This window comes from Symphodus melops (assembly GCF_947650265.1).
Source record: "Symphodus melops genome assembly, chromosome: 15".
Taxonomy (NCBI): Eukaryota; Metazoa; Chordata; class Actinopteri; order Labriformes; family Labridae; genus Symphodus; species Symphodus melops.
This window is the reverse complement of record NC_136705.1, coordinates 10280582-10307196: the sequence shown is the minus strand read 5'-3', so window position 1 is coordinate 10307196 and position 26615 is coordinate 10280582. Positions and strand designations below refer to the sequence as shown.

General features: G+C 38.7%; 1 protein-coding gene across 4 annotated transcripts in view; it reads left to right on the top strand.

Annotated features, from left to right (window-relative positions):
- Window positions 1–475: 475 nt before the first annotated feature.
- The window catches only part of piezo1 (piezo type mechanosensitive ion channel component 1 (Er blood group)), a 73777-nt gene continuing 47637 nt past the window's right edge, over window positions 476–26615 (top strand). For all 4 annotated transcript variants that reach the window (XM_079363238.1, XM_079363239.1, XM_079363240.1 and 1 more), the window contains exon 1: window positions 476–1122. In XM_079363238.1, coding sequence (XP_079219364.1) covers window positions 1059–1122 — 64 coding nt within the window. In that variant the 5' untranslated portion in view covers window positions 476–1058. The remainder of the gene's footprint in view (window positions 1123–26615) is intronic.

Below are 26615 nucleotides of genomic sequence, written 5' to 3'. Positions count from 1 at the left end.
TGTATTTTTCTCACACTCAATATAAAATTCAATTTTAACTTTATTTGTAAGGGACCATGTGCAATTAAAACATAAATGAAACCATTTGATGCATTGCACCAGTTAGCCAGTATAGGCTAATTTACATTTGCAGTCCCTTGTCCCTCAGCAGGTAACAAAACAACATATATAAAAACGTACATCACTCAGCAAGTTACAAATAGCAATATACATAAAATGTCCCATGCACACACGCCGCACACACATGCGCGCACGCGCACAGACACACACACACACACACTGTGCAAGTGTTGCCTTCACTGGCTCATGATTGAAAGTGTTCATTTGTCGCGTGGGGGCGCCACTAACGTACACATGATTTTCAAGTCACCAGTATTACAGTACTGGAATTTAAAGACATTGCGCCAGCATTGATTGACGTGCTCATGTCATAAGCGACAAATGTACTAACAAGTAAACTTTTCAAAAACCCAAACCAACATCAGTATAACATTGTCCTTGTAAGTTATGAAAACACTTGTGTTCTGATCCTACACGGTACATTATGAAAGTTGCATATGAAACAAGCTGTGAACTGTTGAGTCAGAAGTCGGAGTAACTGCAGCAGGGAGGAGACCAGCAGACCCGGAGAATAGCTCCTCTATGAACGCCCTTCGGTCTGACTTGCCTGTGAATCACATTTTCCACCTACAACACAGTTGTTACTTCTGACTGGGCCCCTCCGAAGGAACACATGCAGAAACCCCTTTCTTCTCTCGGATCCACGGCTGCACACTCAACTGAGCGCTGAAACGAAAACTAGGCTCGGCTGTATCGAAACAGTCGAGTCCTTGGAAACTTTTATCCACACTTGAGGATTTAAAGTGAAGTTTGTTTGTGGTGGGAGATCATGAACGAATATCGGGAGAATGGAATCATTCATCTGTCACATTTAATCAATCAACCCTAATGGAGTCGTTAAAGTTAGAGTGGGTGTTCTTTACTCGGTCTATGGTTGTTTTTGATCTATCCATGTTAATGATCGGGGAGTAAGTATTGGCCTATCGATCAGCGCTGACATGGATCTCCAGGTGGTTGTTTGGCTGTTCTACTGTCTTCTACTTCCCTCCGCGCTATTGACAGGTAGGAACACTAACTTTCACCCTTTCTAATTCAGAAAGGCTAACGATGAACATGTGGCACAACTTACTTTCACAGTTCCTTGCTTTCAACTGCGCCGAGCCGAGCGCTGAAACTCGTAACATACTGGGTGGTAACTGCTGAGGCTGCTGGAGGGAAAACTATAAAAACAGTTTTGTTTTTTTCCCCAGTCTGTCTTCGAGTTTTGTGTATGCACTGATACGAATCAAGGCATAGTACGTGCCAATGAATTGAAATATTACATGTCACAACGTACAGCTGAATTGGCGTTTTCAACTAAACCCTAAGTCCTATTTTGAACGGTGGTGCTGGTTGCCCGTGGGTTTCGGACGTAAATGAGGGCACTAGACCATTTGAGTGTGGAACAGATACTTTTTTCGAAAGGTGCACAGAATAATGTTAAATAATCCCTGGTGCTCAGATTACAAATAACAAATGACCTGTAATTTTGCCAGTGTTCTTTACAATAACTATGTCTTATTTTAAGGTAAACTAACCTTGTAGCCTGTTGCTTGAATTGACTGAACTGGAGAATCTTATTGACAGCAAAGAGGATAAAAGGATGACGTTTTTTCGTAATATGGACTTTCATGCATTTCGAGTCAACTCTAAATTGTTACCATTAATGACAATTGATAACGCAGATTTAAACGTGTAATCACATTAACATGTCAATCCCATTAATTGGCATGAGGAATGATGGAGAGCAGTTCAGGCCCATTATTGGCCTGTTGTTATGCTTTAGATGTAATTGATAAGAAACTAAGGTGGTGTATCAGGAAACGTGTGTCTGTGTGGAGTTCAGGGAGGATTACTTTGTTACAGGACCACAGGACAGACTCTGCCACAGCTTTATAGAACAGTTTCCTGTCCACAACAATTTTGTGCATGCAGCCATGTGGCAAAATTGCAGCTTTCCCTGGATATTTCCAGCATTTACAAGTGTAACAACTTTTTTATGACATGGCATGTTAACTAACAACTTAACGGCTCATGCCTGTCTACAAGACAAAGGGAATCCTTATGAAGTCTACCATTGTGGTTTAACACCACATCCTGTCCTTCCTGCTTGTTGCATATAGACTGAATATAGTTACGGTCTAAGTTTGAATATGGTTATTTTGTCCTACATGTTCTAGTCCTAAAGCTCTTTTTGCACTCACTGGCTGTAATGCTTTGGAGAAGGTCGCTATTCCCTTTCCATTTAGTTGAACCTTTTCCAAGGCTTTGTGAGAAGGGGAGCATGGTATGGAAAATTAGATTTTAGTGATTAGAGTGTATATACTGGACGTGTGACAGTGAGTACATTTTATAAATACAAAATACAATTGTTAATAAAGAAGTTAATTATATGACACAACAGTAGCCAGACAGTGTTGAGCAATCTTCCAATTGAACAGCCTTTATACTCATCCACTGAGTCACAGCTATTTTATAAGCATTGTGTGTTTTTCTGTTTTTTCTGTATGGGTGTTGTGTTCATCTCATGAACATTGTTTAGGAATCCTTTAAGAAAAGATATTGGTAAAACACAAGATGGGGTTCCTGTCATAAACCCCATCTCATAAACACACACACACACACACACACACACACACACACACTCTCTCTCTCTCTCTCTCTCTCTCTCTCACACACACACACACACACACACACACACACACACACACACAAAATGTTCCATTCCACACTTGGACAGCACCTTCATTGAATGTTGCTCGCTGCTTCAGTTTTGTTTAGTTCCACTGAACTTTCTTCTCCTCCTTGCTATGTAAGGTGCTGATTAAAACAGAAACACGATAGAAAAGGAGTTCACTGTTCGGGGAGGGGAAATTAGATGCTTTGAGCAGTGGAGGTTCTCTGACATTGGTGTTAAATGAATAGTTGAAATCAACATGACTGGGTTTTACCAGACAACAGTCTTAGGGTTGGCAGAGAGACAAGACAAAGTCCTTTTGCACTTTAAAAGTGTAAAAAGTACACTGTTGTATGTATTTTGTGTGAGTTAAAAAGGTATTTTTAATTTGAGTCACTTTTTTTTAAGAGTTGTTTCTGGTTGCAAAATGTTCCTTGTTTTTGATTGTCTTAAGTGGCTGCGTGTTCGGCGGCTCTTGAAAATATTAACATTTACAGTAGGTACTCTACTTGTGTCATTATTTTCCTTGCAGGGTTCTATGTTCAGTTATCAATAACAAAAATGATAACCGTTTTATGTGCCTTCCTTATTGGAGCGAGTCGGAAAACAGGGAGAGAGAGAGAGAGAGAGAGAAGCAACAGGTTGGATTCGGACTTGGGACCACATCCTTCATACATGGCACGCGAACACCAGCACCCCATGATGACCAGTTTTCTCAGATTAGGGGCCATATACAACTGTTACTAAATATTAATTTATGTAGCATGTGTAAAAGAATTAAGTGGCTGAACTGGGGAAAAAGGCATTTATTTGCTGCTCCCTTTACTTGGAAAAAATTGCAAAAAGAGCTGAAACTTTACGAACTCCTCGTTGAATACTTTTAAGAGAAAGTTAGATTACTTGGAGGGGAACACATCTGATGTTCTCCCTGATGTGTTCGTGGATGATACTGACAAACTTTTGCTTTTTAGATTTGTTATTTGTGTATTACAATGCCTAATGATGTATTTCTCGCATTTGTATGCTTGACTGCTGGTTGTTTGTGTGAAACTTTATTAATTGTGCTGCTGCCTGTCTTGGCTGGGACTCTTGAAAAAGAGATTGTTAATCTCAATGAATTTTCTTTTGTGGTTAGATAAAGGTTAAATAAAAAAAAAATGAATAAAATAAAAATGAATAAATTGTACTTCAAAAGGACAACCAAATTGCACAGGTCTGCCATTTTTAGTTGCAGCTGTCAGAGGTCCTTGAGCTGAGTGAAGCAAAATTGTACAATTACATTAATAACATTTCTATGCTTTTTTGATTTTCCTCAGTTAAGCGATCAGATTGTGAGTTAATGGTAACGTTTTTATGTTCAACTTTGCCTGTAGACATGTTTCTGAATGAGAGGGCAAAGAGAGCAGTGAGAGACAGAGAGACTTGTGTTTTTTTGTATCTCCTAACAGGATGTCACTAGCAGTGTTCAGTACGTCACATGATTTACTGAGTAAAAGGAAGTAAAACATGGCAGTAAAGTTGGCCAAGAAGTTGCCACACACACACCAGCCTTAGACTTTACATACCAAGATGAGGTGAAGAGCTTCCTCAAAGTGGTTAACAGTGAATAGATCAGAATAAATGGCAAATTATTCATGACTGGAATTGGGCTGTCAGGAATAGATTTGGTAGTAGAAGCGAGAATGAAACATTAAATCATAAAACAAGAAAAGACAGTGTCTTGCAATTACAATTTAACCATTTCTACATCTTGGCTGTGCCTTTAATAAACCATCTGACAAGTTAGATACAATGAATGTCCTAGGGCCACTTTGCGTATAATAACAAATTTGTCACTACATCAAAATATGAAGAAAATTGTTTCTCAACAGTACAACAGGGAGGGAGGAAGTTTACCACTAGTACAGCTGAGCCATTCCAAATTTTAGAGACAATAGGGGACAGGAAAAGCGTTTATGTCTCCCTTCCATGTTGTACTCTGAGATGACTTCATAAGATGGAAAGTTTTAGTAGATTCAGTCACAATTCTATTATTATAATCACTATTTTATTATTCTTTATATTTGGCATTTGGTTTTTATACTTTATTTTATTTAAGTACTTTTGTCTTATTTCCCATGTTAATGGTTTTTTTACACCAAGATAAATCACTTGAAAATGTAAATGAACTTGGCAATAAAAAAACTACTCTGGTATTGTCCCCTTGTGTTGGCTATTTACGCATAGCAATAGTCACCATTGACATAAGGATAAAAGATGATAAAAATGGTATTATATCGAGAAATCTATAAAACTGGAGATGACAAATGAACTAATCACATAACAGAACATGGTATGGGATATGGTGGTGTTTAAAGACAGTTGATTGGAAAAGAAGATGTCAGCAGACTCCTACATGAAGGATCAGATCACGTCAATCAGGTGAAGCATAGATTCATGGGAATGTTTTCACCGTCTGACTTCGCCATCAGTGAAAATTATATGTTTAATGTGAGTGCTGTTAAGTAAGCTTGTTTTAAGAAATGTTCAGTATACTGTGAGAAATGAAAGCTAGTTAAAGGTAGGGTAGGTCATTTCCTCCACATATACTTTTTAAGTTTTTGGTTGAATTTGTCTTTATGTTCTGACAGTAATAAAGATCTTATGTGATCTGAAAAAGGAACAAAGAAATTCTGTCACCTGTAGCAGCTGTGACCCTGTAAAAACTTTGACCAATGTTAGAAGTGATGGTTCATTTTTCATAAACCACTCAAGCCTCTCTACCCAATGCATGCACCACTCAAAGCATGAGCTGAAATCCACTTCTTGACCAGTGGCGCTTGTGCATGTAAGTAAGGGGTGCGGCTTTTGAGGGACCACAGAGTGGAGGGGGTGAGTTAATAGGGGGAACAGAGAGAATTCGAAAATGACCAACTCTGCCTTTAAGTTCAATTAATGAAGCCCTCAAGATAAATAGATGCACTGGACACAGCTCTAATTGTAGATTCCAACGGACTATTTGTTTAGTGGAAGAAACAAATACATTTTCAATTAATCCATCATTTCCAAATCAATATTTTGTTTCAAATAATTGTTTCCACAAATAATTAGCCGTGTAATAAGTGTAATAATGTATATTACTGGGGGTTTTATTGTGGGGGGAGCCCTTCAGGGCGAACAAGACCCCTCTGCTTTGGATTGACATCCTCTTCCCTCCGTCGGCTTTTATCTTACAATAACAACCTAGTCACTATACATTATCCATTACATAAGACACACACAAGGCCACACTGAAAGGTTCATGAGTTTAAAAAACATGTACTATGGCATCTTTCATTAGTATCCTTCAAGACCAAGCTCATTTTACTTTAAATTTCTATATTAAGATCAATCTGCTGGTTGATTTACGTTTTGTGCTCTCAAGTGACCCTGTTAAACTACCATGGCAGAGTGGAACTGAAATCATTTATACTGACAGTGATAGCTGATATGTTTGGATAACTTGATGCATGAATGTAGCTGGTGTTACGCAGCCCGCTTGGTCTTTTGTTGTTGTAAAAAGTTCATCACGATTTCATTGACCTAATGGAGTGGAATTAAAAGGGAAATTTATGTTATAAGGCAGATGTGTTTGGTTTTTGGAACCTTTTTCATTAAAGTTACAACATGGCGGAAGTCAAAATGCTGTGAACCAGAGTCAAACAACATTCTTTAAGACTCTAACCTTTATTTAAACAGCATTTTAATCACTAAACCTTTATCTTTGACACTACCATTCAATCCTGTGTGGATTAACAAGCAACATGCCACCACAGTGATGATGGCATGACTAACATGGTGTACTAAGAGTGGTCTTGGTGATGATGTTGGCAACATCAATAAAACAGATCAAGTGTCATCCAGAGACAACAAGTTAAAATTATTTATAGTCCCCGGACACAAATTTTCATTAGGCCTGTAGAACTACTAAATAAAATCAGTTCTACACACTCAAGTATAAACTTGTAAAAAGTGCTGGCGTCACATAAATCAAATTAAAAACTAAACTCTCTTTCCGCTTTGAACATTTTTGGGTTATGTTTATATGGTATATTGAAGTGTTGCTAAGCCACTGAATCATTGCCATTCCGCACAAGAGCAGTTTAACAAGACTTCATAGCTCAGTGGGAAATACTCAGAGTGCGTGTGATGTAAGCTGTGGGATGTGTGGGAGTGGGACAGAGGAGGATACATTAATGTACATGGTTTGAAACTATTTCTATCTTCAGTCAGAAGGAATGACTGGGATCTGATCATTACTGGCAAAGTTTGTGCTTTTAACTAGACACTATCTGAAGAATGAGTTGTTGCCATATTGACTGTATTTCCAAAATAATGGCTCGACAACCTTTTCCTGACTTTGTTCAACTAAGTCAGATTTTCCAACAGGCTGGCTTCTTTTTCCTCCTCAGTTTAATTGTGAAGACATGCTGTTGCATGTTTGGGCCAATATGCTTGGAGTGTGGCACGTTTTGAGAGTTCAATGCCAGGACAGATTCTACTCCAAAACTCTGACTGGCTCGTCTGCAATGGAGCATTAACTCATGGAATTTGTGACTGGCAAATTGACTATCTGAAAAGTATAGATGAAATGTAAACATTTATAAATAAGGACAAAGGTTGTTAAATTACTATGGTGGCTGGTTGGGGTCAAAGGATCGGGTTAAACAAATAAGTGTTCATTTCATTATCATTGAGTAACGCATAATAAAGACATTAGTTCCGAACAGAAACGTCATTTGGTATAATATGTCTTCTATTGTTCTTACACAGCATTTGACAAACTGGTTGCTTTGCAGTCTTCTAGCTGATGACTCAAACAGAATAATGAGTGGATAATTCAGTCCCTCCAAGATTTCACAGACTTTTTGGGAGATTGTTGTGGCCTAAAATCACTGATTTCGCTGCAGCTTTTCCAAAAAAATTGCAATGCATGTTGTGATGTTTTTAGATGTTTTTTGCAATTAAATTGCGGCAGGAAGCAAAAATCGCAAAATAGTTGCCAATTTTTTTTCATGTCAATTATTTTCTTGCACACACTTCGATGTGATTGAGTGATATTTTAACCTGAGCAGAGCGATCTACTTTGTGTAGCATATTCATCTGACTCACTCAGTGACGTCTCCCTCTCACATATGCGCATACACACGCACACACTGTCATTTTTGTGTGGCCACACCAAGCTCTTTCCTCTTTTCCAAAAGGCGCTGTTGACTTCACATTTGCTCTTTTCAATGTCTGATATTCCTTGTATTTTATAACTTCTTACAGATTGTATCTTGTACCCAGATTGTCTATGCTCCGTGTCTGCTGGGGTAAAAAACTATTTTGATTGTTCAAATTTGCAGAAAAGTTGCTGTGATTGGAAAAAATTGCAAGGTCGCCCAGAAATCAAGGGAATTGGTTAAATTTACGTGAATTGTTGCGATCGCAACATCACAACTTCCCGGAGGGACTGATAATTGTCCTTTCTCTTACATGTAAAAAGCATGTGAGCCAGCTGTACTTGACAGGAACACCCGAAGCATACTCAATTGTTGCAAAGTATTGAGCTGTGCTGCTGTGGTTTTGTACTGAAGCAGTTTTTACATTATTGAATCTTAAAATTATGTAGTTTGTCTCTACTTTTGACACTGGTAGTGTTTACAATGCAGTAACATGCAGTAAGAATGTTTTTTAAGATCAAAACCAAACGTTGCCAACGGACGTAAAAAAAGTAATCAACTATGAAAAGCATCATAAAACAATAACACAGTGATGAGATCAATCTAAAACACTGCATAGAAACCTGCTACTGCAATTAATCAATGAATAATGTCCCATGCACCCCCCTCCTTAATGAAAAAGACAATGAAGATATAGCGTGTGAATAATCTGTATTTAGATTTTTTTTTTTGTAAAATGAATTGAAAACGGTGAAAAGTAGCTGTACTTAAAAATCAGTGCAATCAGAACTAAACTGTCAAATTGGATTCAAGTCCTGTTATATCATACATTTACTATAACTACTCCGAACTGGTCCCACTCTCTCTGCATGCACAGTCAAACCTCTGTAGACGATCCAGAATGCATTAGTTAGACATTTTAAATGGCATTTGTCGCCCTGTGGTTCATCTCTCCAGCCACTGGCTTTAAGTAGCTTTTTCCATCAAATATTTAAATTCGTATTGTTTACAAAACAGCAACAAAAACGAGTCTTTTCTATCTAAACTATCATTGAAGTCCACACTCCCTCCCACCCACTAAGCTCTGCCAATATCAACTCCTGTTACTCCCATCACAACAGGGCCTTTAGTCACAAGCAGATTTTTCTCCTCTGTAGTTCCCCATGGTGGAAAAAGTTACCATACTCCATTTAATCCGAAGAGTTCAACAGCATCACACAATTTTTAATCAATTAATCAATCAACCATTATTGTATTACTGATAATAGAAATAATGCTAATATTAATAGTTGTAGCTCTTAGATTCACTTTATTATTTAAAATAATGATAAAAGATGCAAGTACCATGAGCAGGCCTGGGTTCTGGCAGTGTTGTGTTACTGAAGCATAATATTGCACTATTAGCACTTAAAGATAACATGGTGCCTGGCCATGAGGAACTTTGTAAATGGGGAGCAGGATTTTATACTATATTCAAACTTTTATAGGAAGCCAGTCAATACAGGCCAATACAGCAGGATTGTGGTCCCTTCTAGTCAGTACTCAATCTGCAGCATTTAACTAAATCTGCATCATGTGTGAAAAATATCATAGTTTTGTTTAAATAGGTTTGTTTTCATGGCATTATCATTATGATTTTAAGTTATAGGCCCATTTCTCTGATTTATTTCAAGTAAATCATTCCTTGCATGCGCTTGTAACTTTGGGTTCATGGCTAAAAGACCGATGAAGACTTTTGTGACTTTTCTTTTTGTGCTTTTGTCAGACCAAATTTCGATTTGACACTGAAATGCCCCTAAAGTCAGCCAACTTTTTGGTACCCTTTTGTAGGGGTGCCAAGCATATTGATCCGATCCTAAAAGGTGGCGCTAAACACAGCAGTCCTTTGATTGGTCGAAAGAATTTTCACTCAGCCTTCTCTGAAACAAAGCTGGATTGCATTTTTATAACAAAGAGCCACATGACAATGATAAAGTAGATAAATTGCTGGATGTCTTCCTTTGTTGGTTTTGTTTACTGTGTCGCGATTTTCTCCTTTGTTGAATTTATTAGCGGGTTAGCTCTTAGCTCTTAGCTGCTATGATGTGACGCCATTACATAGCTTAGAGAAGAGGACCCCGATCTGGATAGACATGTAAGCCAGAAGTAAGCCGGATAGGCTTACATACAATCGACCAAATGTGGCACGGTTGGCTGTGGAAACTTAAAGAGAATCAGGCTTTACTGAACCAAACCATACCAAAAACCCCATTTCCACCAAGTGGTCCGGTATGGATCAGTACAGTTTGGAACTGACACGAAACACAATCAGGCTTTGTTTCAGATAAGGCTGTGAGCCGCGAGGAAAAACAAAGCCGAATAAACAATTCACTGGGTATTTAATAATGGCTGGGTTGTGTTCGTCACTGTCGCATGGAAAGTGACGATTCTTTTGACCAATCAATGGACTGTGTTTAGCTCCACCTTTCGGATTGATATACTTGGCACCCCAACAGAAGGGTACCAAAAAATAGGACAGAACGTGCGCTGTGCTGAGACAAACCGAACTGAACCGCTTGGTGAAAAGTTGGGTTAAATTGTACTGATCCATACCAGGCCGCTTGGTGAAAACAATGTTTAAATGATTGTTGGAAAGGTAGACAGCTTTCCTTCAACTTTTGAAAAATGTAATTGCTTCTGCAGGTTATGTCGGATTTCTGTTTAATTATTACTGTAATTGTCATGCATGTTTGATATGTATGTTTTTTTACTTCCATGGAAACTGTAGAACTGAACAAAAGGCCCCAATGGAACCAATGAAGTGTTATTGTGCACACACGGGAGACCAATGATTTTAACATCAACTACCCTTAAATTACCTTGAGCACAACCTTTGCAACATGCTTTGTAATTACGCTGCGTGGGTGTGTATGTGTACAGAGGTAGGATGAGTGGAAGATGTAAATTCTCTCTAAAGTCAGTTTGGCCATTTTCTTTCCACAATAACAGGAAAGCTGGTCAGCATGAACTAAAATATGTGCATAACACACACACAAAAAATGTTCCATTCTGCAACTCGACTGCACCTTCATTGAATGTAGCTCACAGCTCACTGCTTCAGTTTTGATGAGTTCCTCTTAACTTTTTCTCTGGCTATGTGACATGCTGATTAATACACAGGGACTTCACTGTAAGGTGAAAGAATAACTGCTGCTTTGCAATGGTTGCAAACAACAAACTTGTATCTAGTACTGTGTACATAGGGCGCCTGCTCTACAGCTGAGCTAAACGAGAACCTCCTACAATATGTTCAATGAAAGAAAACTAAACTGAGAGTCTAAGTTTCAAGACAATTTGTCTGAGAAATAGTTGCTCACCTCAGGTTCTCAGTCCAACTTTTTATAGGTGCCTGCTTGTTTAGTAGGGATGTAAAGATTAATCGTAAGACAGTAAAACTCAAAGTTGTCACGGTTCACGTCAATACTTTCAAGAACGAATCGAAGTAACAGGGTCCAACACCCGCTGTTGCCAAATGCAGGTAGATTTTCTGTTTGGTGAGTACATTTCAGAGAGCTATCTGCCACTGGTTGGGTAAATGTTTTACTATAAAGTCATAAAACTATGCCATGAGTATTGAGTATTCAGTGCGTTTTTACGTAGCTGCAGCTTTAGCCCTCTCTCTGCTGTCATGACTGGGAGCATCGCAGAGCCCGCTGAGAGACACACCAACATACACTTAAGTGCAAACGCACATACGCACACGCTTTACTTCTTACTTGATCTGTGATACATACGACGTAGGGAACACGCGTGATCCGGTCTAATGGTTGGCTTTTCTCCATTCACTCTCAAAGTGTCTGCAGCTAACATTGATAGCAACGTCCTCTCACAGTTGCTGTAGTCTCAGTCTGCAAGCATCTCCACTCAGACTATGTGAAAAATCGCTGGGTCATAAACACTGCAGATATAGTGCATGATAAATGCTGCACGACAGGAGCAGTCAGAGATATGCACACATCTATTAATGTGAAAAGCCGGCTGAAGTGTTGAATATTGTCAAAGCTAAATCTAGAGAAAACTTGCTTTGCCGAATAATCATTTATTATTTTCTGATAGAGTTAAGTTTTTAGTCTGTAATGATGTAATGCAGCGGAGGGGGGCTCAGAGGGGGGCGGGGGCGGTCTGGGAACTACCTATTTAAAAAATAAAGGCAAGCAAACATATTTTATGAATTTTTCAATTTCCTGATCTGACAAAATAATTGTATTTGTGACTTGAATATGTGATTGATTCAACAGAACATAATGCTTTCTCAATCACTCACACTCAAACATGTGTATTGACACGTAAACACAATTTGTTATCTCAGCCTTTAAAGCACGATTGGTGATCGTGCTTTACCAACCACCTAGGTGAGTCAAAAAGTTAATTTCGGATCCTGCAGTAATATGGTGAGGGTATGCAGCTGTAGAGCAGAGGTGGTTGGTTATAACAAGCAGGTGTAACACCTGCTTGTTATAACCAACCACCTCATGACAGCTTCGGAGACCAAACCATACTAACAAGCGGGTCTATAGCCCTTAGTCCCAAACAAGTGTAAGAACCAAAGAGATTCATAGTTGCATTGGTGTTTTCATAAAAAAGGGATCTTTTTTAGTCACAATTTTTTCTTGTCTCATTTTGTAAATCGTGAAAGAATTGTATCGTATTGCGAGTTGAGTGAATCGTTACATAACAATTGTTTAGCAACTGTACAACTGTTTTTATTGTTTGACTAACAAGCAATTAGCTAACTTGTTAGCAAGTTCATTCAGAAGAAGGATGAATAGTATGGCAAATACCCATCAGCCCATGGAGATGGACATTTGTCTGTCCATTAATGTATTCTCCCCCTGTACTTTTACTGGGACAATGACAGTATTCAAACCATACTGTAGCTCTATACTTACTGTAATTGTGTATGTAGATTAACTAAGCGCAGTAGAAAATGAAACCTCAAAATGATTCAATGCAGGTAGCTTAACAGTCAAATTGGAATTTGAAGGCTTCTGAATAGTTTGCTGTAACCATTGTCACTGAAAAGAGGCAGGTCACTGAAGAAATATATTTTATATAATATAATATGCTCGTTGTATCTATATACAGTTAAGTTAAGCTATCCGTGTGTTAATGTGACACGTTTTTAATATTTTGATCAGAAATAAAAGGACCAGAAGAATGTGACAGTTGCATATTCAGATATTTTACGTCATGGTTTCATCTCTTTAACCTTGTTCTCTCCAGGATTCAGAGAGGCACATTTAAGGGTTTTGAGAGTTAAGCACATAATGGGTAGCTTTCTGCATTTTGAGGCTTGCCAAGCCAGAAAAAAACACAATATACACAATACAAATACACAAAGCATGCATCACAAAACCCGGAAACAAGTAAGAGTGGATTTTTTTTGGTATTCAGTCTTCGTCATTGCTAATCTGACATTTTTTATTTTCATTGGGGTTTTTTTTTTCCTATGCAGTGCTTTTCAGTTAACTGACCTTTTTTATAACTTAATATTGTATTGTAAACAGTTGTCTTTACTGATTCTTAGCTTAACATAGTTACTGTGTACAAATTATGGAAACATCTCAAATCCTGCTCTTCCTCTTTAGGTTTGGCATTTTAAGATGCAGTGTGTTCCTTCATAACACAATATGCACAAATCAAGTGATTTAAAAGTTTCCTTAAAAGAGAAAAATGTTATGTTATAAACTCTACTCTTGTAGGAAATGTGCTTGATTTCTAGCAGAATTGGTACTTGAGTTACAGAAAAGTATTTGATTATGTGTTTCAAGTACTTGTAAATAATAGACTTATACAAATATTTCTAGACACCCACACTTAATTGTGTTCAGGGAAATCATGAGGCTAGACATAACCTTTTCACCTCCATGACAAAAATAGTACCATGCAGGGTTGAGGAATGGAGAGTAAGGTGGAAGGAAAAGTGACACTGGCCTGAGAGGGGCTGTACTCTGCAACTGAAACAGAGTGTGAAGGCCACAACATAGAATACATTAAACATTTCCTCTTTTCCTAACCCATGTTTAAAAAAGTCCCTTTGCGGATTCAATGATGCTCTGTGTCCTTGATTTTAAAAAATCAAGAATAAGAATTACGCCTGTATATTGCAGAGGAAAATATAATGAAAGTGGACTGTATTTTAGAGCTGTGTCAGTGTACAAGATTGCATGAGATGCAGCATGACAGACTGTAAACCTTACGAACCAAGACTCGGTATAACTACAAAGAGATGCTGCTAAGATGGGAATGACGGAAAAAAATAATAATTCACAATTCCTTCAAGATTCAGGGAGATTGCAGTTAAAGAAGCTCAAGTACTACTCTACATGACAATAAGAGATTGTCACGTAACCTGGTGACATTTTCAAGGGTTTGTTTTTATATAAACTGCGAGTCAAATTTACTGTCAGTGTTTTGATATGTAAATAAAATTGTAACAAAAATGCTGTCAATTTTAGTTTGTTAAAGAAAGGAAATCAGAAATCAGAGCTAAATTATTGTCCCTGTTCAGAACATGTAAGATGGATTTATTTGTATGCAAACTTGGGACATAATTTGGGTTAGGGGACTTTCTGCGTTTAGTAAATCTGCTGAATATGGCACACTGAACAATACAGCCACATTTTACTTCCAAATTTGTTATGATTTATATCTGCAGGGATGTACACTCAGCTTCTTGCTCGGTTACTCTCTCCTTTTCTCTTCTTAGCTTCATCTGTCACCGCCCTCTTCCAGCTCTTAGCCTCAGCCATTGAACCAAATAGACCCAAAATGGGCTTACTTGCCATGAAGCCGTGCAAACTTCCCACAACAGAACAGCGGCCTGCTGCCAAACTTACATAGTGCTGTTAACATGCAACAGGTGCTGCCTGCGGAATGGTTTTGTACTTTGAAACAACTTTGAAACTACCATTTCAGGATGGAAAAGTTACAAATCATTGCTTTAATATAGGATTTTCATTAGTTTTATTAGTTATGGATGTGGATCCAACCTACCAGTTGCTAATCTCTAAATTAACATTAGACCTCAGTATTTTTTATCCAAGCTCATTTATCAATCTCATGTAACAACATTTAAAAAATTTACCCTTCCAAATATTCTTTCACTGTTTTTTTTCAGAAGCATTTATTTGATAAAACATACATTTGAGTATATATTTAATGAGTATGATGGGGTTCCCATACTTTTCAACTTGTGAGGCCCTCCATTGTCCTTAGAGGTGCTTAAAACCTTTGACATTGCACATAGCCATGTACACGATTAGGCCTCTCCAAGCAGTGGCATCATAACACCACACATTAACCCAAACACCATCATATTTTTATATTGTATAAATGAATGGGTGAGATATGCAATTTTAAACCATTTTCTATTTTGTTGTTCAAGTTTTTGGAAGAATCTCTCAACAGTGATCTAACAGTGTTTCGTGGCCCCCCAGAGGGTCCCAACCCTCACTTTTGAAACCACTGCACTATTGTGTATGAACAGCAGGCAGTGCTTTATACAAATAATTTGTACAATGAATGAAAAATGAAAACATTATTCTGTTTAAACAAAAGCTGTTATAGGCTGAATGTTGAAGGTGTTTTGTGCAGAGTACGATAAATGTTCTGTTGTGTGAATGAGATATTGTCTGTGCAGCAATTAAAAGCCTTAATTTTTTTTTTTTAAGATTTTATTTTTGGCCTTTATTATAGAGGAAAGTGGATAGAGGCAGAAATCAGGGAGAGAGAGAGAGAGAGTGGGGAGAGACATGCGGGGAAAGGAGCCACAGCCCGGACGCGAACCCAGGCCGCCCACGTGAGGACGGTAGCCTCAATACATGGCAAATCGCGCACTGCCGCTGCGCCCCCAAAAGCCTTCATTTTTATAAAATAATTAACTTGAGAGATGTTTTAAAGGTTCAAAGGAAGCGACAGATAAGAGGTCCCAACAGACAGGAAAAAGGTACTAAATCTGAAGAATGTGGATCTAGGAGGAATTATTAAGGAGGATTGTGTAGAAAATGACCCAGTAGGAGAACGAGACATAGGTAGAGATCTGAGCGCCGGAATGAGGTGTTGCAACATACCACAGCCACAGCCTGCCAAAAAAAGACGGATATGGAAATACAAATAAAACCATAACAGCTGTTGCATCAGACACCCAAAGGTAAAAAAGGAAAATACCCTGTGCCTGAACATAGGACATGCAGAGGAAAAAACAGGAGCGAACGGGTGGGGTCCTGTGGAGAGATAGGTTCAGTGGTTACCAAACAGTGTTATCATGTCTGTCCATAGACATCATTTTGGGTGTGTGTTTTATGATCAGCTGGACTGCTGGGTGGAGTTCCCTTGCATGCTGCTTGTAATGTGTGTTGGGACTGATATTACAGTTTTGAGCTGCTCTGAGAATCATAGTCATATGGAAAAGGTCCATCAGTTTCGGTGTTTTATCAGTCTGCCTTTTGCCTGTAACAGCGTCTCACTTCTAAACACCTTTCTCTGAAAGTACAGCAAAACATTTTAATTGAGAGACACTGTCAGTTAGTTAGGTAAAAGGACAGGGGTCTACCTGACAGGGCATCTTACAAAAAAGAGGGTCAACACCACGAAATATGCACCCATTCTGGAGTAACAGAAGAAAAGATAAGGTCAAATTGAACAAGAACCAGCAAGTAATAGAGAGACCTTAGATGGACAGCTGAACTCTTTCTTTGTTGTCAATTATATTGATTTGTTTTGATGTTTTGGAGCTTTGCACAACTTTTTTGTTTAATGAAACTTACCACTAAAGGTCTTTAAAATCATGTGACTAAAACTTTTGAAAGTAATACCACATGTGATTTTTTCAAATAGACAATTCAAAGATGTGAAAATGAGGGGGAAATCCTATCAATAACACACGATGATTGTTGAGAAGTCTTCAGAAATGTTACTGAAATCAAGAATTAGTTAATGGAAAGTAAATCGTGTCTGAGAAGTTTTTTTTGGCTTACAGAAATTCCATGGTGTTGAACTGAAAGGATTTGAGTCGCTTATGATAAATAGGATTAGTCAAAAAGGAGGAGGTTTTGCCCTGTATATTGCCACAGCTTTGAGTTGTTACAAAGTTGACCTCTGCGCCTTCTGGTGGTGGACTTTCTCTTTCCTTCACACTCTTCACACCAAGGTTTGTCCTTGGACTTCCCAACAGCCTTGGAACAAAAACTAGACCGTTTTTCTTGTGAACAAAATTCTGACTGACAGTGCCTTACTGAAGTCTGAAACATAAAAGCAAGTTAAAAATGTCATTGCATTGGAAATGCCCAGACAAGGCTAACCTTTCAAGGAAATAGAAACTTCAGGTTATCCTTTATCAGAGTTATTTCTCCCTGGTGAAAGCTACAGTGAGCAACTTATATTTTGTGTCAATGAACCAAATTGGAGCTTGTCATTAATAATTGTGCTGACAAGAACCACATTCACGACCATTCTATTTGTTTTCATCAGCTCTTTTATTCTTAACGCTGTTTCTCTGCACTCCTGCTACACTACACCTTTAGAACTCAGTCAGTCAGATGACTCACATTTGATGGGATGATATTGACATATTACACCCCCAGTCGTAGCCTACAGGTCGACGCAAGGGTGGTGGTAGTGAAATAGTATTCCATGTACTTTACATGGAATACAAAGTAGAATGCACTAAAAATATACAGAGTATAAGAGCAAGAATAAGAATAATATATACAGCAGGATTTAACTTCAACATTCCAATTAGTCAAAAATTAGAGAAATTAGCTGTGAAATTTTAAGTCATGTGGGGACATTAGATATTACCTGTATGATAAATTAGGGTTGTGTTGTTCTTCTTCTTTCAACTTTTCAACTTTATTTTTGAAGGACCATGTGCAATTGAAATGTAGATATAACCATTTGATGCATTGCACCAGAATTAGCCTTTGGCTAATTTACATCTGCAGTCCCTTTGGCAGGTAACAAAACAACATATATAAGACATACATAACTCAGAAGGAAACAAATAGCAATATATACATAAAATGTCCCTTGCAAAGATTTTTAGAGCCTGTTTGTACAAAGATTCTAAGGGCCTGATTGTTGTTGGTCAGGTCTGTCTCCAAATGGTGATTCAGTATGAGATCCGTGAGAAGATGAGAGCATGCAGAAATGTCTTAGCAGTTGAAAGACAGTGTCTTATCTGTCTAAAATTTGCTAAAATTAAGTTATATATAATAGATTTTTGTCATTTTCTGGATGTGTTTCTTAAAATTGAGATTTCCATCAAGTAAGACACCAAGGTATTTAAATTGGGAGTCAATCTCAATTTGTTCATCCTTAATGTTGATGTTGAAGTGTGCAGCTTGGTTTTAGAAAAGAACATGCATTTTGTTTTTGTGGCAGGGTTCTCTTATTAAACACCCCCCCCAAAAAAGTTTGAAAAACACACAGGCGTAGTCGAAGACTGTGATTGGTGGATTTATTTTTCACCGGCCTCCACAAGTGCACACTATTTACAAAAATGTGAAAAATCCAAAACAAAAAAAAATAGAAAAAAATATTTACAAAAAATAACTCCAACATGAGTAATGAGAAAACAAACTTTTCTTTCTCAAGCTGTTAGTTCCTCTGTAACTTCACTTCACTTCAGGTCTCAAACAGCCTTCCTTTTAAAGAAAAAGGCCCTCCCACCGGGCATTATGATTTGCATAATATTTCTAAACTGTTACATTTTCTTATAAATTAATGGAGTTTCCACATGTAACTCCCTGTGGATGCCTCACCACTAACTTACCCTTTTTTACCTGAACCTTTTAATCACCACATTTCAGCGATCAATAAGATCACGTGATTGTGATTCGGCGCCACGTCCGCCTATTTACCTGGCGGAAATGTACCGCCTCTGTTTGTATCAGAACGGGACGCCACGGAGCGTGCATCCAACGCCCTGAATGGTGAGTGCGCTGAAAGTTGGGATAAATGTAAATGTATGACACCCTTGGTCGCGCTATGGAACGGGAAGGGAAAGGAGGAAGATGATGTGTTTAATTGCGTGATAAGGAGCATTGGCAGAGGGGAAAGTTTGGTGCGCGTGTGTGTGTCAGTGTACGTGTTAGCGTGTGTGTTGGTGTGTGCGCCTGCACTCAGTGATGGAGCCGCTCCGTCACAGGTTTGCTTACATTTAAAATGAGACAGGACTGATCTAGCCACTCAACCACTCCTGTCAGAGCACTGGCTAGTTTTGCAGCTACTAGCTGAGCTGATGTTGCATGAGTGTATAAAACAGTGTCATTGGCAGATAGTTCTACCTCTACACCATGACAATACAGTGGAAGGTCATTGATGTAGAGCAGGGGTGTCCAAACTTTTTTCACAGAGGGCCACATACAGGAAAATATACAAACGGACGGGCCACACACTAGAGGTGAGGTATATCACCTCACCTCTAGTGTATTAAAGTTAGCAAAATCAATCAATTGTAGGTAACTTATGCTTGATAATTGAATATGCTTAAAGAAAAGAAAACAGCTTTCCATAATGTTTTTTCATTTATTTTCTTTCAAAAAGGGTTGGCAGGTCATTCTCAAAACAACAGGCTCAGATTGCTCCTTAGTCAGTATGGTGATCCCCTTCACAGCACTGTAGAAAAGGGGATGAATATATTTCAGGCTTGTTATGCAAATAGGTTATTGGGCTTATTAACACATCAACTAACTTTTGTTAGAAAATTGTATCGACTTTAATAAATGAGTACAAATTTATTAGATAATTGGGCTTATTAACATATGAATGATTAAGCAATAAATATATTTTAACGCACCTATAATAGGAATAGTGTTGCACTCAGTGGGAACAGTGATGCTGCGCTTTGGACTGAAGGATGGCTGGCAGGTCAGGAGCAAGTTTGGTGATTGAGATGCGAAGGACATCACAGAGATGGCTGTCGGTCACTTTGCTTCTCATTCTGCTTTTGTTCAGATTTAACAGAGAAAATGTTTGCTCACATATGTATGTTGAGCCAAACAGACTCATCATTCTCTTTGCGTGCCGTCTCATCAGAGGAAACTTGGTATTTTCCAAGCTCTGGTAGAAGTCGGGTAGGGAGAGAAGCTGATGTTGATTCTTCAGAGAATCATCACACTGCATTTCAATGAGTTCTAATTGCAAACTCTCTTCCACTTCTTCTGCATCCATCAGGAAGGGAGTCGAGAACAGCTTGATTTCTTTCTCAATGGAAGAAAAATCTTGGAAGCGCTGACGGAATTCTGTCATGAGAGATGTGATCACAGACGCATACTTCTCATTTTTAGCAGTAAGGTTGGCCTCTGGAAAAGCACATTTAATTTCGGACAGCGTGGGGAAGTGTGCAACATTAAAGTTGCGTAGTTGTGTCTCAAAGAGACGGAGCTTCACACAGAATGCTTTCATGTGCGCATAAAGTTGTGGTACAAGCTGGTCTTTCTTGTAGGCTCTTGTTCAGTGTGTTAAGATGATCAGTAAGATCAACTAAGAATGCCAGGTCTGCCAACCAGAGAGGGTCACTCAGCTCATGAAGAGGTCGATCCTTCTCTCTTAAAAACTGGTCGATTTCTGATCGCAGGGAATAGAACCGCTGCAGCACGGAGCCGCGACTCAGCCAACGCACATCCGAATGATAGAGTATGTCCCCGTATTCAGCATCAACATCAGAGAGGAAAGCTTGAAATTGTCTGTGGTAGAGCCCTCGTGTTCGAATTATGTTTACAGTTTTCACCACAGTGTTCATCACATCGCCAAGCTGGACTGTCTTGGCACAGAGGGCTTCTTGATGGATGATACAGTGCATCTTAACAGCCTCACCTCCACTTTCTTGCACCTTGGCGCATACCATAGATGCCATTCCTTTGCGCTCCCCTGTCATAGCTGGAGCCCCATCCGTTGTAACTCCCCACAGCTTGTCCCATTCAAGTCCCATCATGTCAATTGCATCTGACACAGCTTAAAAAATGTCCTTACCCGTTGTTGTGCCCTTTAGACTCCTAAGATCAAGAAGCTCCTCCGTGATACAAAAGTTATTGTCAACTCCCCGCAAAAAAATTAACAGCTGTGCGGTGTCTGTGACATCTGTGCTCTCGTCACATGCAATGGAGTAAAAATCAAAAGCACAAGCTTTATCTGAAACCTGATGTTTTATATTAGCTGACAAGTCTTCGATTCGCCGCGCAACTGGGTTTCTGGACATGCTGACGTTATTGAACTCCTGCAATTTTTCCGGGCACATTATTCCTGCGACTTTAGTGAGGCACTGTTTTATGAAGTCACCATCTGAGAAAGGTTTCCCGTGTCGGGCAATGAGCTGAGCTACCTCGTAGCTGGCTATTGTGGAATTTTCTTGTGTTTTATTAGCACGGAAAAAATACTGTTGTTGAGCTTGCAGGCCAGCTGTCATTTGTTTAACTTTCTGTTCACGCTCGGCACCAGTGCAGGACGTGTAGGTCTGATGTTTGGTTTCATAATGTCGCCGTACATTATATTCTTTCATCACTGCAACTGTTTCATTGCAAATCAAACAGACACACTTCCCCTTGACTTCTATGAAGAAATACTCATTTTCCCACCGTGTCTGAAATTTTCTACACTCACTTGCTATCTTGCGTTTCTTTGATTCTGCCATTTCTGGGTTTTTTTCTTTTATTTCTCTTATTCTGGGAAGAAGCTGCTTTGTTCAAGACAAGTAAGACTCCCCCTTGTGTCAAAACTAGGAAGTACATTAAAGTCAAGTTCCATGTGTGGGCCATATTCCATTATATTTTTAGAATTTGCTGCGGGCCAATTAAAAATGGACCACGGGCCGCAGTTGGCCCGCGGGCCGTAGTTTGGACACCCCTGATGTAGAGACTAAAAAGTTGTGGGCCTAACACAGATCCTTGTGGTACATCCATTGTGGACTTCAGGTAGCTGGAGCACACATCTTTGATTTTCTGTCATTGTATTGCTACAAATATTATTGTTTTAATTATTATTTCTATACTTTTCTTTCATTGGCATTGGACTTTTAATAGTGCAATTCAGTTTGGATTTCATCAATTTCATGTTTGCATAGAGGACCGCAGGAAGAGTAGCAGCTACTTTGGTAGTGGTTCATGTGTATCGGAATAAATAAATCAAATCAGTGCAGCAGTTGTCTCAATATTTTTTTACTTTTGAAACAAACCCAGATATTTACAGTTTTTTTAAAAATAATTATGTATTTGAAAATAGTATTTTTAAAAAAAAGATTCATGTTGATATTGTTGTTCAGAAAACTGTTGGGATAGTTCTTAAACGATTATTTCCCCACCTGTTGAACAATGGACAGTGCGAACAGACACAGATTACTGACACAGCATGAATTGCTGATAACATTTGAATATAAAGATTGCTACAAAGTTGTTGTGTGCATAGAATAAAAAAGGTAGTCAAATGAGGGTGTATGCCTGCCCTCTCATGGTGTTCTTCTTTGGAAGATGGCTCACTTAGGCTTGATGATGAACCATATGAGTTATGAACATTACCACTCAAATGTTTGAGTTAATTTGAAAAGTGATTGAAAATTAGGAACTATGAATGAATTAAAACATAAAACCTTACAATCAGCATCTAAAAGTGCTAGACTAAACACCTTCAAATTTTGTGAACAATTGTTCTATTTTTTAAAATTTCATTTCTTTCTTTTACCTATACTTAGTACTATAAGGCAGCATTATTTAAGGCACTTGTTAAATGTCAGTCAGAATGTCAGAGGCGATGTAGCAACGACAAAGGAAACACGTTTGTGGCTTACCAGGAGAAGGTAATAGGAATAAATGTGAGTCGAGTATCAGTAGCTTTGGTGTCTTGGAATTTATGTTGTGGTTTTTCAGGGCAGGGTTTGTACGGTCGATGTTGTCCTACAGGCTACACCAGAAAAGCCTTTGGTCATAACAAATGACTTAGTCAAAAGACTTACAGTCAGGTGGACACTTAACTTACTGACTGAACAAAACTCCTTTTGTTTAAATTAAGTTCCTGTTTGAGTGTGCTTACTCTCAGAATCTTTGATAGCACTGTAGTAGATATCATAGTTGCAACATTATACAATCGAGGTCTCCATACATCAGTTTATAATCCTGCTCACCAACACATTGGACGGTTGTACGTTGAAAGCAATAGAAAAAGAGATAAAAAGTTAACCTCCAAAAAAAATTGTAAAGTCAAGAGAAGTTTAAAGGGAGGAAGCATGAAGTTTACAAACTCTCTCTGGGGTGGTCCAATTCCTTCAGACAGGCAGGAAGGCTACATATTGTCTACTTCAGTAACTAGAGGAAATAACAGACGGAGTGTTTGACCTTTATTCTGTGTCCAAGTCATGTTTGTTTCAACAACTTGTGAAATAGCAGCCAGAGAGAAAGGGATAGAAAGAACAAAAATTAATAAAGGCGTAAACAGGATTTTTACAGATGTAGTCTTTTAAAACTGAACTGGCCGTTTAGTTGATTAAGGGGAGCTGATGTTAAAGCCTACAGCCCTTCTTCGTCCTTTACAGGCTGCAATGGTCAAACTAAAAAGATGAATAGGGAAAATAAACAATACTCTTTGCACTAAATCTTTGCAATGTTTATCATGAAACCCTTTCTGTGCCTGGGGAGCATAAATCGATTCATGCAATGGAATAAGATTAGATTAGATTTTTCTGAATATAATAATGAAAATATTTAAGTGATGTGCAGGATACAAAGACGTTGAATTAGTTTCCCTCAACTATTGATGAGTTTTTGGTGGGACATGACTCAAACCAATCAGAGTGTCAGCTTTTTAATAGCATCTGCACCTTCAGGTGCATTGTCATTTAAATGGTGGATTTCAGTCTTTAATACCTGGCCAGTTCTGTACATGCAGAAGAGATACACATGCCACACAAGTGTAACAGTAACATAAATGTTAAAATATCGTTCAGGATCTCCTGTTCACTAATGTTTTGTGTGCTTTGCATAGAATAAAGGTAGGCTGAAAACATTTGTTTACTTGTTTTCGCTGCAGGAATCCATGGCTATGTATTCTACTGCATGGGTTTGTTTTGATATCTGTGGGCAAGATTGCTAGTTGCAGCCATTGATATGTTTAAAGATCATTACATTAAAAGAGCTAGTGGGTGTTTGTTTTCTACATGTAGAAAAAGTCTGTATAGAGCATGCATGATTGGCAGCTTGGTGACAGTCTCATCTGGATTTTTAAACTGTCCAAGCATTGATCACACGGGTGAAGCAGGTGTGTAAGATGTTGCATTGAGCTTCTTCTTGTCTTCTGCCATCACCAGATCAACTTTATGTTCAAAGTAAAGTGAAGACATCAGGAGACCATGTTACAGAATAAACAGGAGTAATGCTGTTTTATTTAACCTATAATGTAGAGTCCATTGTATTAAATATAGATAGAAAATTGCTAAAAAAAAAAAACCCCACATTAGATATTTTCATGAGCATTTGTCCTTTTTTTGACAGTTCATTATTGTGTGACTGTTATGTGACTGTTGCTGATGAACCTCTCATGTGAAACTGTGATCTCAGCAGCCTGAAATGCAGATTGACTGCATTACACCTCCCTCCCCCTTTAACTTACGTACATTAAGGCAAAATAAAACTGCACTCCTCTTCTTATGTGAGACATCTGCAAGCGACACATTTGTAGGTTCTGTACCAATGATATGATGACAATGCACTGAATTGTTTTTTCATAAAACAATAAACTGTGATCACTTATCCAGTTCACTGATGATGGCTGCTTTCCCAGTTTCACAGTGTTTTAAATTGATTCACTTTAGTGTAAGAAGGTAGGCCAGACACAATAAGTAACTTAAACATTAAAGGTCTAAGGAAATACGGAAACTATAATTAACATTTGTTTTTTATAGTGCTTTCCTAAATACCCAAAGACGCTTTGACAAAAAATAAACAACACAAACAATGAACAAAACAAAAACGATCAATATAAGGGGGAAGGGTGGGAGTTAGTGGTTGTAGGCGATGTTGAAGAGGTGAGTTTTTAAAGATTTCTGGGGTATGGTAGCTCAGACAGGTAGGAGCCAGGATATGGTGGTCTTGCTCGAGCATGAACAGCTCTAAAGGCTGGTTCACACGTTAGGATTTTAAAATTGTTGGCCAATTTCCCAAACATTACAGACCACATGCATGGCAATAAATAATCGGAGGTTTCACAGTTTTGGTCATACAGTGTGACACCACACACAATGAGAAATCGGGCCAAAACAATCCAACATGTTGAATATCCCCGATTTGAGATCAGAGCGGTCCCAACGTCCTGCCGAGCAGACGAGAGCAGTCTTAACACACCACACACGGCAGGATTATAATTATTATTATTATGTGGATTATGTTACGATTTATTGTGGCATCCTTAAGATTATTGGACAAAATCGACCTAATCATCCTGCCGTGTGAACCAGCCTTAAGTTGATACACTGGGAAGAACAGGGGTAATGTGGTCCCTGGTGCTGGAGTGTGTGAGGAAGTCTGAATGTGTTTAAGTTTCTTGAGGGATTTTGATGTTAATCCATGTAGGAGATTTTTGCAGTAGTCGAGAGCCCTGCTTCCACCGAGCTGTTCGGATTGGTTCGTCTCAATACAGCATGCATTTTGCGGTGTTTCCATACACTAATCCCGAGAAAGATTGCCAAATAACCAATCCGTACCGTCCTACTTTTTGGGACCCTTCCGTTAGGGTGCCAAGAATATCGAGCCAACCCGAAAAGGTGGAGCTAAACACTGCAGTCCGCTGAGACAGCCTTCTCTGAAACAAAGCTTGATTGAGTTTTTGTAATAAACAGTGACAGAGTAGATGAATTGCTGGATGTCTTCCATTGTTGGTTTTGTTTGTGTCACGTTTTTCTCCTTTGTTGAATTTATTAGTTAGCGGTTATCTGGTAGCGGTTAGCTGCTATCATGTGATGCTATTATGTAGTGTCTATCGGCATCCGGCTTACACAGCGCCTACCAAATAGGGCACGGGTGGCTGTGGAAACGCAAATGGGATCAGGCTTAATCGAACCAAACTACCAAACTGAACTGATCCGTACCGAACTGCTGCGTGGAAATGGGGCTGAGTTGGAGGTGATGAATGTGTAGGTGAGGGTCTCGGCACTGTAAATAAGCAGGATGGGCTGAGACGGGCGATGTTGCAGAGTTGAAAGAAGGCTGTTCCGGTGATGTGTTTGTCGGATGAGAGGCTTGGGTCAAAGATGACACCGAGGTTACGGATGTTGGGGGAAGGGAGTACAGTAGAGCCATCGATGGTGAGGGAGAAGTTGTTGGTGGATTTGATGATAGATTTAATTGAAACTTTGTTTTGTGTGCTGACTTAACCCAGTGTCCACATGAAAAGTTAAATGAAGGTTTAGTGAGAGAATTTGGTTTCAAAGTGCATGCTTTTTGAGGCCGACAGCCTTATAATTCAAATATAACATTAGGCGGCTTGCACCATGGCTATTACAGACATGAAGACTTGTTTTAAAACAAAAAAAACACAGTGGGAGTTGACATATTCAGGGTACCTCTAATATTTTAGAACTATGTTGGTGGACAAAGTCTGATACTGACAAGTCATTAATGATTTCCATTTTTTTA